The 17,234-nt window shown below is 45.1% G+C and overlaps 1 protein-coding gene across 1 annotated transcript in view; it reads right to left on the bottom strand.

Annotated features, from left to right (window-relative positions):
* Nucleotides 1-295: 295 nt before the first annotated feature.
* The window catches only part of LOC137562997 (semaphorin-4C-like), a 56,026-nt gene continuing 39,087 nt past the window's right edge, over nucleotides 296-17,234 (bottom strand). Inside the window, exons 7-15 of the mRNA XM_068274895.1 lie at nucleotides 16,497-16,613; nucleotides 14,893-15,044; nucleotides 12,766-12,941; nucleotides 10,481-10,625; nucleotides 8,154-8,376; nucleotides 7,897-8,012; nucleotides 4,841-4,998; nucleotides 4,690-4,757; nucleotides 296-3,015 (exon numbers count right to left, since the gene is read on the bottom strand). Of these exons, the coding sequence (XP_068130996.1) occupies nucleotides 2,171-3,015; nucleotides 4,690-4,757; nucleotides 4,841-4,998; nucleotides 7,897-8,012; nucleotides 8,154-8,376; nucleotides 10,481-10,625; nucleotides 12,766-12,941; nucleotides 14,893-15,044; nucleotides 16,497-16,613 (2,000 nt within the window). The 3' untranslated portion in view covers nucleotides 296-2,170. The remainder of the gene's footprint in view (nucleotides 3,016-4,689; nucleotides 4,758-4,840; nucleotides 4,999-7,896; nucleotides 8,013-8,153; nucleotides 8,377-10,480; nucleotides 10,626-12,765; nucleotides 12,942-14,892; nucleotides 15,045-16,496; nucleotides 16,614-17,234) is intronic.

Below are 17,234 nucleotides of genomic sequence, written 5' to 3'. Positions count from 1 at the left end.
ATTCATCTGCATATCTGGCAATCATCTGCAGATCTGAAGATCCATCCTGGTGGATTTGATCTGCAGATGATTGTCTGTTAAACCAAGTGTGTATGAGGATCTGCAGATCTCATAGACTATGAATGCATTTTGCAGGAATGGATCTTTTGCAGGAACAGATCTTTTGCAGATAATGATCTTTTGAGTGTGTACGGGCATCTTTGTGTGCAGCATCTTGCAAAGATTTTATCTGATGGGGAGTTCAGCTCCATAGAATAGACTGTGTAGAGTATGGCTCTCATACTACATGAAGGGTGGTAAGATTGGTCTGTGATCTTTCATTTTCCAAAGACTTTTATCTCAAGTGTGTATGAAGCATTATTCTAGAGCTAATTTACAGTTCAGGTGTGTTCTGACTATAATGGTTTCTGAACTACTGAACTGGGAGAAGAATGCAGCACAAGAAAGTCATTTTAACAAAACAGTCAGTCAAGGCATTTTTAGAAGGAGGTCAAGAAAGCAGCCTCCATAGCACTTAGTATTCAAAGCAGACCAACATCTAAAGTCATTCTACACAAGATTCAGTAAGGCACAGTCCATGTGGTGGCAGCAGCCATGTGTGTTAATGGAATGAGGGGGTTCTATATCAGTTGCGACTTGGTGCTGATCTAAATGAATGATCTAAGCCCAGCAGGCTAACAAGTTCAAGAAAACACACTGAATTATTATTATTTATATAGTGCTGACATCTTACGCACGCTGTACAGAGTATATAATGTCTTGTCACTTAACTGTCCCTCAGAGGGGCTCACAATCTAATCTCTACCATAGTCATATGTCTATGTATGTATCATGTAGTGCATGTATCATAGTCTAGGGCCAATTTAGAGGGAAGCCAATTAATTTATCTGTATGTTTTTTGAATGTGGGAGGAAACCAGAGTGCTTGGAGGAAACCCACACAGACACGGGGAGAACATACAAACTGCTTGCAGATGTTGACCTGGCTGGGATATGAACCAGGGACCCAATGCTGCAAGGTGAGAGCGCTAACCACTACACCGCCGTGCTGCCCATAGGTCTCTAATTAAAAAAGGGCATTGCAGCTCTAATCCGCTTCACTTTGCCATCTTGATTTCTACTTCCTATTCCTCGAAGTCACAGGAAGTAGTAATATAAAGAGCATTTTTTTAATTCGTAGGAAGAAAAGAAGGAGATTTGAAACATATCATATGATTTGGTAATACCAACATGCACCCCATTGATTTTTGGAAAGTGTAATTTTTGACTGTGGGTCGCTTTAAGTCACCCAAGGGAAGCTTGAAGTTTAGTGTTTAAAAGGTGCCAAGTAGCAACCAGTAAGTCAACAGGCTAGGCTGGTCATGCTAACTTGTGTTTAGTGTTGTCTTAGTAACCACAGATACTATCCTATAATTTTAGAGTTGTCTTGGTAACCACAGATTTTCTCCTATAAGTTTCAATGACTATCAGCAATGTCAGCTTGTCCTGTGGAGAGTGGAATGGAGCACAAAAGGGTCAAAGCAATTTCTGTACACTCAACATAAAGAGATACAAAAATTAATTAGAACCAAAGGCGTTTTTGTGTTGAGTGCCAAAAGATTGCCATGTCCCGTTCTCATATACATATCTACAAGCGGAAATAAGTGGTCATGTCATAAAAATGGATGTCATCGTATGGCAGGCTTGTAAACGCAGGACACAAAAGCTGGAGATCACAGTAGTGAAGATTTTACTGCCAACGATGCCAGAGCAAGCCTGGCATGTAGTGGTTAATGATTGCTGAGCGCAGTGCAGAGTTATCGTGCCGCTGAGTTCTCCATCTGTTATTGCTGCCCTGGCTGCAGGCTTTAGGAAAGGAAGGCAGAATAGTCACACTAGTTTTTACATCACCCATGAGTGTGCCAAATCTTACAAGAAAGATTCACAAAATACTGAACTTTTACAAGTCTCTCAGAAGTCAGTAAGTGGTGAGCAATGACACTGGAACAACAAGGGAGCCGCTTAGGTCTTTTCCTCACGTTCATAAATCTGTAGACCATTAGTGGAGACATTGAGGGAGAGAAAAAAAAATTTGGCTGCGTCCCTCCCCCCCCAGCCTCCAGTCCCTGAGGTAGTTCAGGAAAAACAAAAAAACATAACAGTGCAAAGTGTGCAGGTGGTGACAGGTGGTGTCACACTGAGGATTCCTCAGGGTTGGAGTCTGGCAAAGTCTGTCTTTGTTTCAGTTTCCACCTCAGTTCCTCGTTAAGCTCTCCAAGTGGAGGGCGATCCTCCCCCATTCCACCACCCAAATTGAGCCGTATATAGCCATTGCTGCTGGATCCTCTTACTCCTGACAGCAGCATGTGGTTGGGAGAGTGAAGAGGAGGTGATGGCAGTGGCTGACCAGGGATCCCGTTTCCAGAAGGAGAGGAAGAACCAGTGCTGTTTTGGCACAGTGCATGACCAGGGACTATTTTAAGTGAGCCATCAGAATAATAAAAAGAGGTTGGGTCCCAGAGTTTTTCATCAGAGTCTGCACTGGGCAGGCACTTGGTCATTTTGGGTTGAGAAGGCAACTGGATAGGATACACAAGCGTGTTCTCAAGAGATTTAGATCCTTTCTCCATCTCATCCTGCAGCTTTCTTCTTAAGTAAACCACAGCCAGAAACAAGGCCAAGCACACTGCTCCAAGTGCAATTACCATCATCCATACCAAACCCAAACCGTCCATGGGGGCACGGGATTCCAACGTGAGAGAAGGGGAAGCCACAACGCTTAACTCGTAGCGCTCGGATGCAAAACGGGTCCCCTGTTCAACTGAATAACAATAGTATGTTCCAGAGTGGTGGAAACTAACACCAAGAATGACTAGAGCCTGCAGGGTAATGTCATACAGCACAGATTCATTGTCTTCCTGGGACAATTCCCGCCCATTAAAGGTCCACACAGGTTGAGCCAAGTTGGATGTCAACTCACAGGGAAGAACAACATTTGTTCCAATGGCCACAGTGAGGTTTCTTGACAAGGGTTTTACTGGAGAGAAAAAAAAGGCATAAGTAATTATATTTGGAAAAGTTTATTATGGAAAAAACAAGACAAAAAGACAGTCCTTAAAGGGATCCTTAAAGGACAACTGTAGGGAGGCTGCCATGTTTTTTTTCCTTTTGTGCAATTTCAGTTGCCTGGCTATCCTGCTGATCCTTTGTCTTTATACTTTTAGCCATAGACCCTGAACAAACATGCAGCAGATCAGGTGTTTCTGACAATGTTGGAAGTGACAAGATTAGCTGCTTATTTCTGGTGTTATTCAGACACTGCTGCATCCACATAGATCTGCAGGGCTGCCAAGCAACTGGTATTGCACAAAAGGGAAAAAAAAATACATGGCAGCCTCCCTACAGTTTTCCTTTAAGCCTAGAAAAAGAAAATCAGTTTTACTCACCTGGCGCTTCTCCCAGCCCCCTGCAGCAGTCCTGTGCCCTCACAGTCACGATCGGATCCTCCTGTCCCCCGCCGTCAGCTACTTACATTTTTTGGCCGACAGGCTTACGGCGCCTGCACAGGCCTGACCTTGCGTCTCCTACACGTTCCTGTCGGCAATAGCACCCAGCACAGGAATGCGTAGAAGGCTACGTGTGGCCAGGCCTGTCAGCAAAGTGAAAGTAGCTGGAAGAGGGGGACAGGGGGATCCAATCGTGACTGCGAGGGCACGGGACAGCGCAACAAATCCAGGTAATGCAAAGAACCGGGGCTCACCCAGTTGTGATGTTTTCACTAAGTCATTTCCATTTATTTCAAGCAGAGTACATGTTAAAACTTCACGACAGTTTGTTGCATTACTCGCAGAGAAGAGTCACCCATTTGAGAACATTCACACTGTGATGCTTTGCAGCATGAAATAAAGACTAATACCCATACATTTTAGCTGTACATACTTAATGCAAGCTATAGCAAACAAGGAAAGGGGGACAAAAACAAGATGTAACAGCCACATCTCAGAAGAGAAGTAAATAAGACCGCAAAGCAACAAAATGTGAATACTTTCCTGTACCCACTGTAGTAACAATGAATTTTAACTATGTGGTCAGCAAGCTGGTAAAAAAACAAAACAAAACATAAATCCACTTAAGAGAACCTCAGGTCAAACGTTTAAGACTAACCAAAGGAGAGGAAATCATCTGAATGATCCACGTTGTCCTCCGCCCGGCCCGGGACCCTCATGAACATCGCCACTGCGCTCCTCTTCATGTACAGGCATGGCTGTGCTGCATGAATGGCTCTAGCTTACTGTGTAGGTGTGGCCATGCTTGCGCTGGTGCAGTACAGCCACGCTCGTGCTTAAAGAGTGCACGGTTGCAAGCCTAGAATCAGATAGGAGCTTGTCGGAATCTTTTGGGGTCCGCACTCAGCAATGGGGGGCTGGAGGGTGGCCTGGAAAGCCTCTGGAGGATCCAGAAGCTTACCTTTATTTAGGCAACTATTTAACTTTTGATTCAAGGTTCACCTTGGGTACTCTTTAAATTGATATACACTGCCAAGCTATGTCTACTGCCATCTTGCATTCTAGCAAACCAGCCATCTCTATGAATACATGGAAGACCTAGGAAGCCCCTAACAACAAAGCATGTGTGTACAGTAGAAAAAAGGTTTCAAAGCCCCTTTCTAACAAGAAAAAATAAATACAATGAATAATGATGCACAACTTACCTGCTTTTGTAAACTGGATCTCGCACATGGATGTATCAGAGCTCTCAATATCCTGAAGCAGCAGATCCCTAGAAGGAACACAATCCGTGTCACACACATTTCCAGCACACAGGGTGTTACAGTCATCATGGTGCATGTGGCCATCACTCACCCATAGTTCTCCTCAGAGTGGACACAGCGACTGAGGTTGACGTTCCATGCACAGAAGGGGTCCCGAGCCAGCACACAGTCTGCACAGGATCTGTATTTACTGCAGTCTGCTAGGGGCAGCTGTACCAGGCCAGAGGGGGAGCCAGCAAAGAGAAAGGACTGCAAGAGAGACAAGAAGCCATAAGAGGAGGCCAGCCTGGGAGGGATTTACTACACAGACACAGTTATTGAATCATCAAAAATGACTAGTCCTAAACTACAATTGTTTTTCCAAAACTAAGGTCAAAATCACGGTTAGGTCTTTATTGCCATCCGTGTCCTCACATTGTGCTGGATTTATTGTGTATGCTGAGTTGTGATAGTCGTCCATCGGGACCCCTGTTTAGAGCAGCTAATAAGCTCACTTACCCCAAATTCTAGTTGTGTCCCTGAGACAGGAAATAAGTATTTGTAGAGCCCCTGATAAGCTGGGTTTCCAGTCTACAAAGTTCCTGCGGCTCCACCATAATTGCTCTAAACACCACAAGCCTCACGTACACACTGGCATTATGAACTGGAGGCGTGGCTCCACTTTCACATGAAAGTGGACCTGAACTCTTGCACAGGACAGAAGGTAAACATAGAGCATTGCATCCTCTACGTATTTAGAGAGTTTATCCAGTCTCTTTCCCCTCATTTGTGTCTAATCACAAGTCGTAATTTTATCTCTCCGTGTCATCTTACTTCCACAGCAGATAAGCTCATTTGAAAGTACAGGATGTTAACAATATGTCTGCTTCCATGAAAGGAAGTAGGAACAGTTATATCAGCTGTAACAAAGAAATGTTTTTCTTTAACGGTTATTATGCTGTTGTGTATCTTTTAGAGAGAGAGGACGCTCTGAGTTCAGATGCACTTTAAACAGGGCCGTTTTTTCCACCGTGCGGGCCGGGCGACCGCACTGAGCGCAGACTGACAGGACAGGAAGGGGGGCGCCGGCAGGAAGACACTGACTGAGGGAGCTGCTGAACAGGACAGGTGATGCACGGTGCAGGCGAATGAAAGTACACAAGCGCGATCACCATCCTTCCCACACTCCTGGCTCCTGGGCGTCCTGCAGCATTCTCCTTCCGCTCTGACGTCAGCGCGTGATGACAGTCACTTGACGTCTGTAGCGGTATTGCAGGAGAGGAAGAGCGCCGTGGAGTCCTGGCTGTCTTCACGCCACGGCGATGCGTCTGTCTGTGTTCCCCTGCCTGGTGACCCGCCCTGCGTGCTTTGCCACCTGGATCGGCGCCTCTTCACAGACACTGCTGCTGTGCTGTCCCCTCTGCCTCTGTCCTCCGCACCGATGTGTCCGCTATCAGGGAGGGGGGAGGGACGCTCTCTGCCGGCACCTACCTAATCTAACCTATACTGGGGGCTCCTACCTATCTAACCTATACTGGGGGGCACCTTCCTATCTAACCTATACTGGGGGGCAGCTACCTAATCTAACCTATACTGGGGGGCAGCTACCTATCTAACCTATACTGGGGGGGGGGGGGCACCTACCTAATCTAATCTATACTGGGGGGCAGCTACCTATCTAACCTATACTGGGGGGCAGCTACCTAATCTAACCTATACTGGGGGGCAGCTGCCTAATCTAACCTATACTGGGGGGCAGCTACCTAATCTAACCTATACTGGGGGGCAGCTACCTAATCTAACCTATACTGGGGGGCAGCTACCTAATCTAACCTATACTGGGGGGCAGCTACCTAATCTAACCTATACTGGGGGGCAGCTACCTATCTAACCTATACTGGGGGGCACCTAGCTAATCTAACCTATACTGGGGGGCAGCTACCTATCTAACCTATACTGGGGGGCACCTACCTAATCTAACCTATACTGGGGGGTACCTACCTAATCTAACCTATACTGGGGGGCAGCTACCTATCTAACCTATACTGGGGGGCAGCTACCTATCTAACCTATACTGGGGGGCAGCTACCTAATCTAACCTATACTGGGGGGCAGCTACCTATCTAACCTATACTGGGGGGCACCTAGCTAATCTAACCTATACTGGGGGCAGCTACCTATCTAACCTATACTGGGGGGCACCTACCTAATCTAACCTATACTGGGGGGCACCTACCTAATCTAACCTATACTGGGGGGAGGCTACCTATCTAACCTATCCTGGGGGGCAGCTACCTATCTAACCTATACTGGGGCACTTACTTATCTAACCTGTATTGGGGGCACCTACCTACCTAGCTAGCCTATACAGGTGGCAATTTTACCGGCTACCTATATTGGAGGCACCTACCTAACTAACCTATACTGGGGGCACCTACCTATCTGACCTATGCTGGGGGCAACTATTCTGGCTACCTATATTAGAGGCACCCACCTAGCTAACCTGTACTGGGGCACCTACCTATCTAACTTATACCGGGGGTGCCTGCCTATCTAACATATACTGGGGGCACCTATACTGGCTACCTATACTGGAGGCACCTACCTGGCTAACCTATAGCGGGGGCAACTATACTGGCTCACCTATGCCAGGCTGCCTATACTGGGGGGACCTATAGCTGGCTACCTATACTGGGGTACCTATTCTTGGCTACCTTTACTGGGGGGACCTATATTAAGTGCAACTAGACCTGGCTAACCTATACTGCGGGCACCCATACCTTGCTTCCGGGGGGGGGGAGGCAATTTTTACACCCTCGCCCTGGGTGCATTTTAGCCTAGAAACTGCACTGACTTTAAACAATACCAACCTGGCAGTCATTCTGGCTGCAGTAGGGTCTGAATCACATACCTGATACAAGCATGCAGCTAATCTCAGATTTTTGGCATCTGACCTGCATGCTTGTTCAGGGTCTATGGCTAAAAGTATTAGACGTAGAGGATAAGCAGGAGAGCCAGGCAATGTGCATTGTTTAACAGGAAATCAGGAAATACATAGGTCAGCCTCCCTATCCCTCTCACTTTGGGTTATGATCCGCAGTGCCTCCCATAGGGAGCTAGAAATTGCAGTGAATGTGTAGGTAAGAAGGACCCCATAGACATGCTTACCATCTGGCTGGACAGTACAAGGCTGTGCACTGGATATGGCTTATCAAACATCTGAAGCTCTTCAATCAAATGTACGGAGGAACCCGTTCTAACTGCTTTGTTCAGCCAACCATTTCCTGGAGGGGAAAAATAAATAAATAAATAAAATAAAAAGGCTCATAATCTGCTCATACAATCTTAGCCAATATGCTTTCAAGCAAAAGAAAGGAATACAACCTAGCCTTGCTGTTCATCAGGCCTCATGATATAAAGCTCACCTGTGCCAATGAACAGGACATCATAGAGTTCCCCATTGAGCCCTGTAGTAGTCTGCACTGCGAGTGTGGTAAAGTTAACTCCTTTCCTGACCAGCAGAGGGCGCCCATTAACAGGCTGGACTTGCTCATCCATCAAAGGGTGTTTCTTGGCAAAATTGAGGGTGTTATCTGGAAGCGCAAGCGAGTTCATCATTCCGTGACGCTTGTGGAAGTCTGTGATGCACTGGAAAAAAAAAAATACAAAAATATTTTCATAACAAATCACAACTGCAGAAAAACTGAACAAACACACATGCTTTAGATGTTTAGTTTAAGCCACAACTGCCAGCTCCTGTTTCTCTACCAGCACCCATCAATAATCTCCAGCAGCACAGAGTGTATATTTCTGATAAGAGGTAGGGCAGCCCAGCAGTCATTCCGCCTCACAGCCAATCAGACTCCGCTAGACTGAACCGGAGCAGAGCAAATCTGAATAATGCTGACATCAGGGTAATGCGAGCAGGTTGCTGCAGCTCTACACAGGTTTACATCATTGCTACAATCATTCAACTGCAGAGCCAGTCAACATCAGAATGGATATCTCCTATGCAAGCATTACAGTAACCTCACCTGCCGGCTGGCTTTTGTACTTATAAATACCTTTCGTCATACATTCAAAATGTAGCCCTGAAATCTTCTGCAGCACTTTACAGAGTACATAATCCTATCACTATTACTTAAGGTTGCTCACATTCTAACACCTACCAGAGCCACTATTATTATTATTTAGTATTTATATAGACATCATTTGCAGCACTGTACAGAGTATACACAGAGTATACATACAAACAGCTGGAGGCACAATGCAAGGACACAGAGGCTGGTCATTGTATACAGAACACCCCTCTGTGTCCTAATAGGATTTGGCAAACCCACCTCGGGTTCTCTTTAAACTTGTCAATAAAATGCATTTTAAGCCACCAGAAAGCAAGAAAATACTCCAAATAATTTTGATAGTACCTTTTCACCTACTTTTTTAGTTGAAAAGTGCTAGATTTAAATTTAAAATCGAAGATAAAAAAAAATTATCTGCTAGGAGAAAACTCAGATGAAAAAGTGAATTGCATGCATATGCCCCCAAGTGTTGATGCAATCATTGCTGTGGTTTTCCTGGATTTGTAATATAGGTGAGGTTGTATCCTAAAAGTCATATAATCGTTTTCCTGCGTAGTGAAAAAGTCACATAGGCCACATCATGTGCAGCAGGTAGGTGTTGAGGATGTAGTCTTCCCAGTGGTGTGATATTATCCACAGCCGGTAAGGATCCCAGGAGAGCGACCATCCAGTTCCGGCCATACCGGAGATACCGAGCGGGGACATTTTCTTCCCCGTAGACTATATACGGTGGTGGCAGATTCTGCAGCCCACCTCTGTGAGTAGAACTACTCTTTTTCCATATCCAATATTACTGCACCATTTGGCTCTTGGTCTTATCTTGTCACACAGGCTACCATGGATCCAACACAGTGACTGCTCCTTATCTCTAAGCAGGTAGGCGTGGTGAAGATGCTAATGATTTCCAGTTATTTCCAGTTAAAGTACATTTTTATGTTAACAAAATCAAATCAATCAAATGCAGTGACTAATGATTTTCATTGGTCCATTTCCAATCTTGGTAAAAACATAAAATTGGCATCAACTTTAAATGAAAAGCAACCTTTTGAGCAGCTCTACTTCTTGCGGGTCACCAATTGTTTAATGGCGTTTGTAGCAGCTGTGCAATTCCTCTGTGGCAGCTGGTCCTAGAGCCGTCCACAGCAGCTGAGCCAGTCTGCAGACCTACTGTGTAATCACTCTGTGTCACCAGGCCGTAAAGAAACAGCACACTAGGAAAACCTCACCTGTTACATAAGGTTTAGCCTGTGTCACTTTTCCACTGTCACAAAACTATAAAAAAAGTGATGGTCAGACTCACTTTAGAAATGTTCAGAATAAGAACAGAGAATTTCGAATTTAAGTGCTGTTCAGTGTATTGGACTCTCATCCTGAAGAGGCTTTGTAACTTTTGGTTTAAATACTCCATTTCGAGAGACATCATCAAAAAGAACTAAAGAGAAGAAACTCCACCACTTATTGAAAATAATGGCCTTTTCAGATGTTTCTTGTAGCAAGCCGAAATGGTAAGTCACCACAAATAGTTCATTGTGCCGCTGCAAGTTTTCCTGGCTTTGTCTCAGGGGATGAGCAGTCTGTTCCCGCTCTCTCCCTGCTCAGTTCATATGAGGTCAGTGACTGCAGCTTACATGCCTTACATCTCCAACATTAATTAGTAATTAAGCTAGACTTACAGATCCAGGCCGGGGAGTGGGCACGAGGTCAGAGTAGCGGCCCCACTTCTGGGCCTGCTCGCGGTATTCCTTGTACGGCCCATCAAACACGTTCTGGATGTCCTGGATGTCGTACTGACAGACGGCAGAGACCGCAACATCACCCCTGCAATGACAAGAGACCATTAGCCTGCAAGAACACACAAACAAATTATTTGCCATATGCCCAAGCATAATAGAAGGGATAGGAACATGGCAAATTCTAACAGAATAGAAAATAATGGGGTTGATTCCCAAAGCTTACTTATTTTTCAGGAGAGCCAATGTATGAGATGAACAAATAAGGAGAGATACATTATGAGTTAAAGTCAGTTAGGGAGAGGAAAATAGTGAGTGAGTATCAAATAAGGGGGTTGATTTATTACCTGTAAAGCAGGCAAACCGCGTAAATAAACTGCTGTTACTTGTGCTAATAAATCAGCCTTCACTAGCTGCGCGTGGTAGTGACGTAACGCATGCTACGCTGCCACTAGTGTGCATAACTCGCATGGCGTGCTGATTTATTAGCTGTTTGCCTGCATTACAGGTAAAGAATAAACACCATGGCAAGATAATTCAACAGAAAAAAAGTTTGTGAATCAGACCCAATATCTTCTTTTTTTTAAAATCAGCCTTTATTAAAAGTCAAAAAGGCATAGAACAATATAACAAAAACATTGTATGAAGCACATTACAAACAGAGCAGCAGCTAAACTTCCAAACATACATAGCAAATCAACCCAAACAATGACATAACATGACCAGTCCTAAACTTACATGGGAAATATCTATTAGTAATCTTTCTTTATTAAGCAAGCCCTCCAAAAATTCTGTCTTAGATTAAAGAACGATCCGGTAGCCCTGGAGTGTCCAGCCATCCAGATTAGATCAAATTTATGAGGAGCGCCTATATGAACATAAATTATTTTTTCTATCTTTAGATACTCATTTATCTGTTTAACCCAGGTATCTGCTAATGGGGGACTAGGATCCTTCCAGGATCTTAAAATGAGCAGTTTTGCCTGAAATAGGAGTCTATGAACCATCAATTGAATATGCTCTGGTATTGGTAGACCTGTAAGCAAACCCAATACACAAAATTGAACCGTTCTGGGAATTTTTTTTGCTTTACAACAGTATCAATAGTATCTAATATGGTACCCCAATATCTATGTAACTTTGGACAATGCCAAAGCATATGTAATAGATCTCCATGGTCTCTACGGCACCTGGGACCCAATATCTTCTTTTAAAGATTCATACCCACACTAAAGTAGTTTGAAACGTCCGACAAACGTCAGGTTTTGCCGCGTTGGACGACAACTGTGTGCAAAAATGTAGCCACAAACAAGAATAACGAGCAGCTAACATTGGGCATTTCGCCCAATCCATTTGCCGGATCACCTGTTGGGCAGATATCGTGCAGTCAACATGTGTACAACATCGTTTGAATGACATTGTTCTACTGAATGCGGACATGTAATTTTCACTTGCAGGTGTAGTATAAAAACGATTATCGCTTGCAATATTGGTGTGCGGAAACGGCAAGTCTTTTCAACAGCATCGCTGGTAGTTTCCGCGAGGTTAGTCGACTGCTTTCTGCAACTTTTGGTGAGGGCGTGTGTGTGTATGGAGCTTCAAACAACACCTTCTTCTGTGCAGTACTAAACAAAAGCACACAAGAGACATTGGCCCAAGGTTTCAGCAAAACATGTTTGAGTGTTTTGTTACAGCCTAGCTCTAGGCATAAATGAAAGGTTAATAATTCTAGCTTGCATGCAGCAAGCTGTATGCAGCTTGGAACTGGGTTAACCAAATTAAATTCTTGTTGATTTTACTGTCTCAACTGCAAGTTGCATACAGCTTACATGCAGGTGAGAATTATCAGCATCTCACTGACAATCTGTACTGGCGGGGGGGGGGGGGGGGGGGGGGTTTGGAGCTTTCTACGCCCCTCCTGTTCACGGCCACGCTCCCCTCCATGAACAAGTGCGGCTGCACTGTGCTGGCAGAGTACGGCCCGTGCAGTAGCATGAAGCTGCACATGCACAGCTTTTTGTCCTTGCACAAGCGGCTCTGTGCTACTGTTCAGGTGAAGGCAGAACTTAGTGTGTGCAATGCAGCTGCACTCGTACATGTAGGGGGACGACGGGCTCTTGGACATCAGGAACACCTCGACAGCATCCAAGGGCTTCCCCCTACTGACGCAAGTATGTAACTTTTTTTTGTAACCCTACAAGTTTCAGTTTTACAGTAGTGTATCTCACCAGAGTGCTTGGAAGACAGCGTAGAACTGTGTGGACCTCCAATGATCAGCGCGCAGCGTGTACACAGCCTGCAGCCGGTTAAAATGAAGTTTTAGCTCTGGAATGGAGCACACCAGCCGGGCCTTCAGGAAACTGGTCCACTTCCTCTGCAGAGTGCGAGCCCCTCCTAGGTCCCCCTGCAACAGAGGCAGAATACTGTGTTACCAACAGCTCATGTGGGAAAAAAAAAAGAGGAAAAGCAGGAAGTCTCAATCAAAACTCTGATTAGAGCTTGTCGGCTGAGAAATCTGTGTTTATGTGTAGGAAGCTCTGCAAGTGTATTAACCTCCCTAGCGTTCTGATTATATGTGGCGCATGGCCGCTGGAGGTTTTTTTTGGCTAATTCTTTTTTTTTTTTTAACATGTAGCTAGCCTAGCGATCGGGACAAACACGCAGCTAGCAAAGTGCTAGCTGCGTGTTTGAAAAAAAATTATGCAAATCGGCCAATTAGGGCCTGAGCAATCCAGCGCGGCGGTACTGGACGAGCTGAGCTCGTCTGTAACGCCCAGCTGGTTAAGGCAGTGATGACAAAATGTTATTTTAGTATATATGTTAGCTTGGGGATGACTTATGAGGACTGGATGAAAGAGAAGACATGGGCCTATAGTGCGCAGTCACTGAATAACTGCCATTTTCTAAGTGGCAGAGAAAAAGGACACAGAATGGGAATGGGTTACAGAGCGAACACGGTAAATCCAGCGCTGGACACTTGGGCGCAGCAGCGCAGGAGACTTGGGCGCAGCCGGCGCCACCATAGGCCGTAATAGGAACTACGGCTATCGCAGGCACAGGGAGTAACTTCAGCGCCGTCAGAAGATGGATCTGAAGTTGCTTTTAAAACAATAATTCGGCTTCCAGCAAATGCTGGAAGCCAAATTATTTCATTCCCCCACTATCCATGTCGGCCTGGAGGGGGAATAGTAATTAACACGGCCCGGACCTGTGCGGCAGCAGGATCAGCCATATACTGGCTGTGTCCTGCGCCCAAGTCTCCGGCGCCATTCTCTCTCATACGCTTACAGAGAACTACACTGAAGAAAAAGAATAAAATCTTGTACACACACACACACGGCTGATTCACACTACGAAAGCTTTTTAAATGCCAGAGATGCCAGTGTGATTTTAACAAATCACATCGCTCCAGTGTGAACACTCACATAGGAGAACATTAGCAAGAGCTTTTAAAATCACAAGTGCTTAGGTAAGACACAGAACCAGAACATTTATATCGTGCTTTTCTTTTGTCGGAACTCAAAGCTCCAGAGCTGCAGCCACTAGGACGCACTCTATAGGCAGTAGCAGCGTTAGGGAGTCTTGCCCAAGCTCTCCTACTGAATAGGTTGGGTTACTGAACAGACAGAGCCAAGATTCGAACCCTGGTCTCCTGTGTCAGAGGCAGAGCCCTTAACCCTTACACAATCCAGCCTCTGTATGTAGGTAAGGCGTAGGGATGGTCAAGGAAATGCAAATAATTTCGAGTTGATGCATGATTATGCAAATTTATGCAGCTTGAAAATAAACCAAAGAAATCCTGCTGAGGTAAAATTGGTCCATTTTCAAGCTGCATACATTTTCATAATGTTGCATCAACTCAAAATTGTTTGCATCTCATTGACCCTCCCTAGTAAGGAGAAACAATGGGCTTGGCCAAGACTATTCATCATTCCAGATCACTCAGTGAGGAATCGGGCTGCTTTCTGTGTACATCCTGGAAGGCCCCACCCCCTCTGGATCCTGTCTCCTGCACACTAGGAACACCCATCCCAATGATGGGTCAACATAGAAGCATCAGAGCCAGGTACCTCTAGGTGGCCACACTGCACACCTCTATCAGAGTGCAAGAATAAGGCTATTCTTGGGTGACAAGAGCATATGGAGTGCTTCTCTAGAGCACAGTACAGACATTCCATTGGCACCCATTTCAAACCTTTGGAGTCTGCACATTACTCACCTACACACAGTGTAACTACCGCTGCACAAAACAAATAGCAACTGCTTGATAATCTCTGTGGCAAGTATATTTCCCCACTGCATGGGCTTCCCATCCTCTCCCACCTCCACAGGAAGGATTACTTGGATCCCCTCACCTTGCAGACACGGGCCACCCGGGAGACCACCTGCTCGCTGTAGCAGTCATATTCCAGGGCTCGCTCAGTGAAGAAGAAATAGATCTTATCATCATCCCCCATCTCATTGTCCATACTTTCCGGGATGTGAGAGGAGCTCACAAAGTTTGGCTCTGGAAACAAAGAAGACAGAAAATTAGCAACATACATTCACATCACCAGTAGATGAATGCCGTGCAATGCATAGGAGAATGGAAGGGCAATATGGGGACATGCACAACAAGGCAGAAAACAGAATGAAATGTAAAGCCCAAGTCCAGCAAAGAAAAACATCTTAATATACCTTGACAGGATCCGAGTCCATTGTGACAGATGTCATGTGTAATAAAAGCAGCCACATGCCTCTATTGAGCAACATACCTATACTGATCAGATCACAGTTCTTAATGAAGGCTCATCTCCAGTTTTACAAACCATCAACCTCCAGCATCCTAACTAATTTAGCCACTTCCTATTCTGGGATTTGTACCCCATAAGATTCCTGACCATTTGTCACTACTGATACAGCAAGTATTACCTATGCCACCAAAGTAATGCATATATTGATTTTTTTCAGGACAATCTAGATTTTTTAGGATAATATTTTTTCCTTGAATTGTTTAATACTACAGACATTATATTGGTGAAATTTAGGCGTTCACACAAAAATTATACATCTTTTCATGTTTCACTCTTCCTAATTTTCACATGACAAGTGCCACAGTTGTAAAATACCTCCAGATCCATTATTTGGCTTGTCCACATGCTATACTTCCATCTCTAGTGGGGCATGTAGCACACCATTGTCACCAGTCTGAAGCAACTGAATGCGATCGATATGGCACATCGTTTGCAGACCCCAATGCTGTACAGATACATTGGTAGGCAACAGCGTAGGGGTTAAAAGTTAGCGGGGGAGGGGGGCCGCCCTTTATTATTTAATGGGACACAAAAAAAAAGGTAAAAGTTAAAATTTACTTTCAATGAATGATCCCTACTATAGAGCAATCATTCACTTTACACTGGTGTACGTGCGGCAACAACGGTGGGCACGCAGCATCGGGATTAAGTGCAGCTCTCTCATGCCCCCGAATTTTTAGGGACAAAATTAGGACGTGAGAATCACACCCAAAAAAAAGGAGGGTGTTAAAGGTGACCCCCAATCCTTCACACAATCCCCATATACTCACTCACTCAGACCCCTGAAAGCTCCAGGGATAACCTCATTCTCCATTTGGTTCCCATTAGCTTCAGGCTGCAAATGTGGCATCAGTCACAGCACTGGTCTCCGAATGATGTGGCTGAGCTCTGGCTCATTAGGACCCATCCACTGTTCTTCCGAGATTCAGATCCTGGTATACTATTTAATGATTTGTTGGTATAGAACAGTCTGTCACCAATGATATAAATGGTGTCAGAAATAAAGTAGAGACATCGTGGAAAGCTTGATAACTGATGACTAGACCATTATTTGGAACCGTAGAGGCAAAAAATTAAATTGTGAAATGAACATATGTGATTGTAGCTGGACTTGGGCTTTATGTGCACCGGAGGACACCATACTGACAGAACAAGTCGGGGCTCACCATTCAGCCATGTTGCCAGATATTCTGTCTTCATTGTGTTGTGCGGCCCCGCACTGCGCTGTATGACTGGCTCCGTGCCCAGGAAGTTTAACAAGGTCGCGGAATACAGAGCTCCCTCTGAAATACATGAATGATGGATGCAACTGTGTGAATTCCACAATTGGTGAACAGTCCAGCAGGATTAGATCATACCAGCACACTTCAGGATCACTCTGCTCAGAGGTTAACAGACACTTTAACAATACAGAGTTTCTCCATGGAAGCAAAAAAACACACAGAGGGACGTAAACCCACGTCAGCAGTGCTGCCAGGCACACTAAGCCACCGCACTGGAGAATCCAATCTTTCTAATGCTCACCTTGATTCCCATTCCTCTTCAGTTGACTGATTAACATTCTAACAATACCGCCAAGAGCCAAGCATGTTGTAAATAACAGCGGTGGCTAGAAGTCCTCTTCCAGCAATCCGATAATTACTTGTCATCCGTTACTGCTCAGCATTGTTATCCGCACTGCCACTATGTACCCTGCATATATATGGCACTACAACTAGTGGTGTCAGACATAAGACTGTCTTAATGCTGCCAGGATCAGGGTTACCCCCACCTGTTTTGCCATGGCCTACCCTCAGCTAGGCAGGTGTGGCGTAACTGGAGGCTGCAAAGATGGGGGTGGGCCACAGCAAAGCAGGTGGGGGTGGCCACAGAGCTTTGGAAAAATGGTTGCGCCTGTCTTACAG

This window comes from Hyperolius riggenbachi, chromosome 3 (genome assembly GCF_040937935.1).
Source record: "Hyperolius riggenbachi isolate aHypRig1 chromosome 3, aHypRig1.pri, whole genome shotgun sequence".
Lineage (NCBI taxonomy): Eukaryota > Metazoa > Chordata > Amphibia > Anura > Hyperoliidae > Hyperolius > Hyperolius riggenbachi.
Note: the sequence above shows the minus strand (reverse complement) of the source record. Positions and strands in the feature narration are given on the sequence as shown.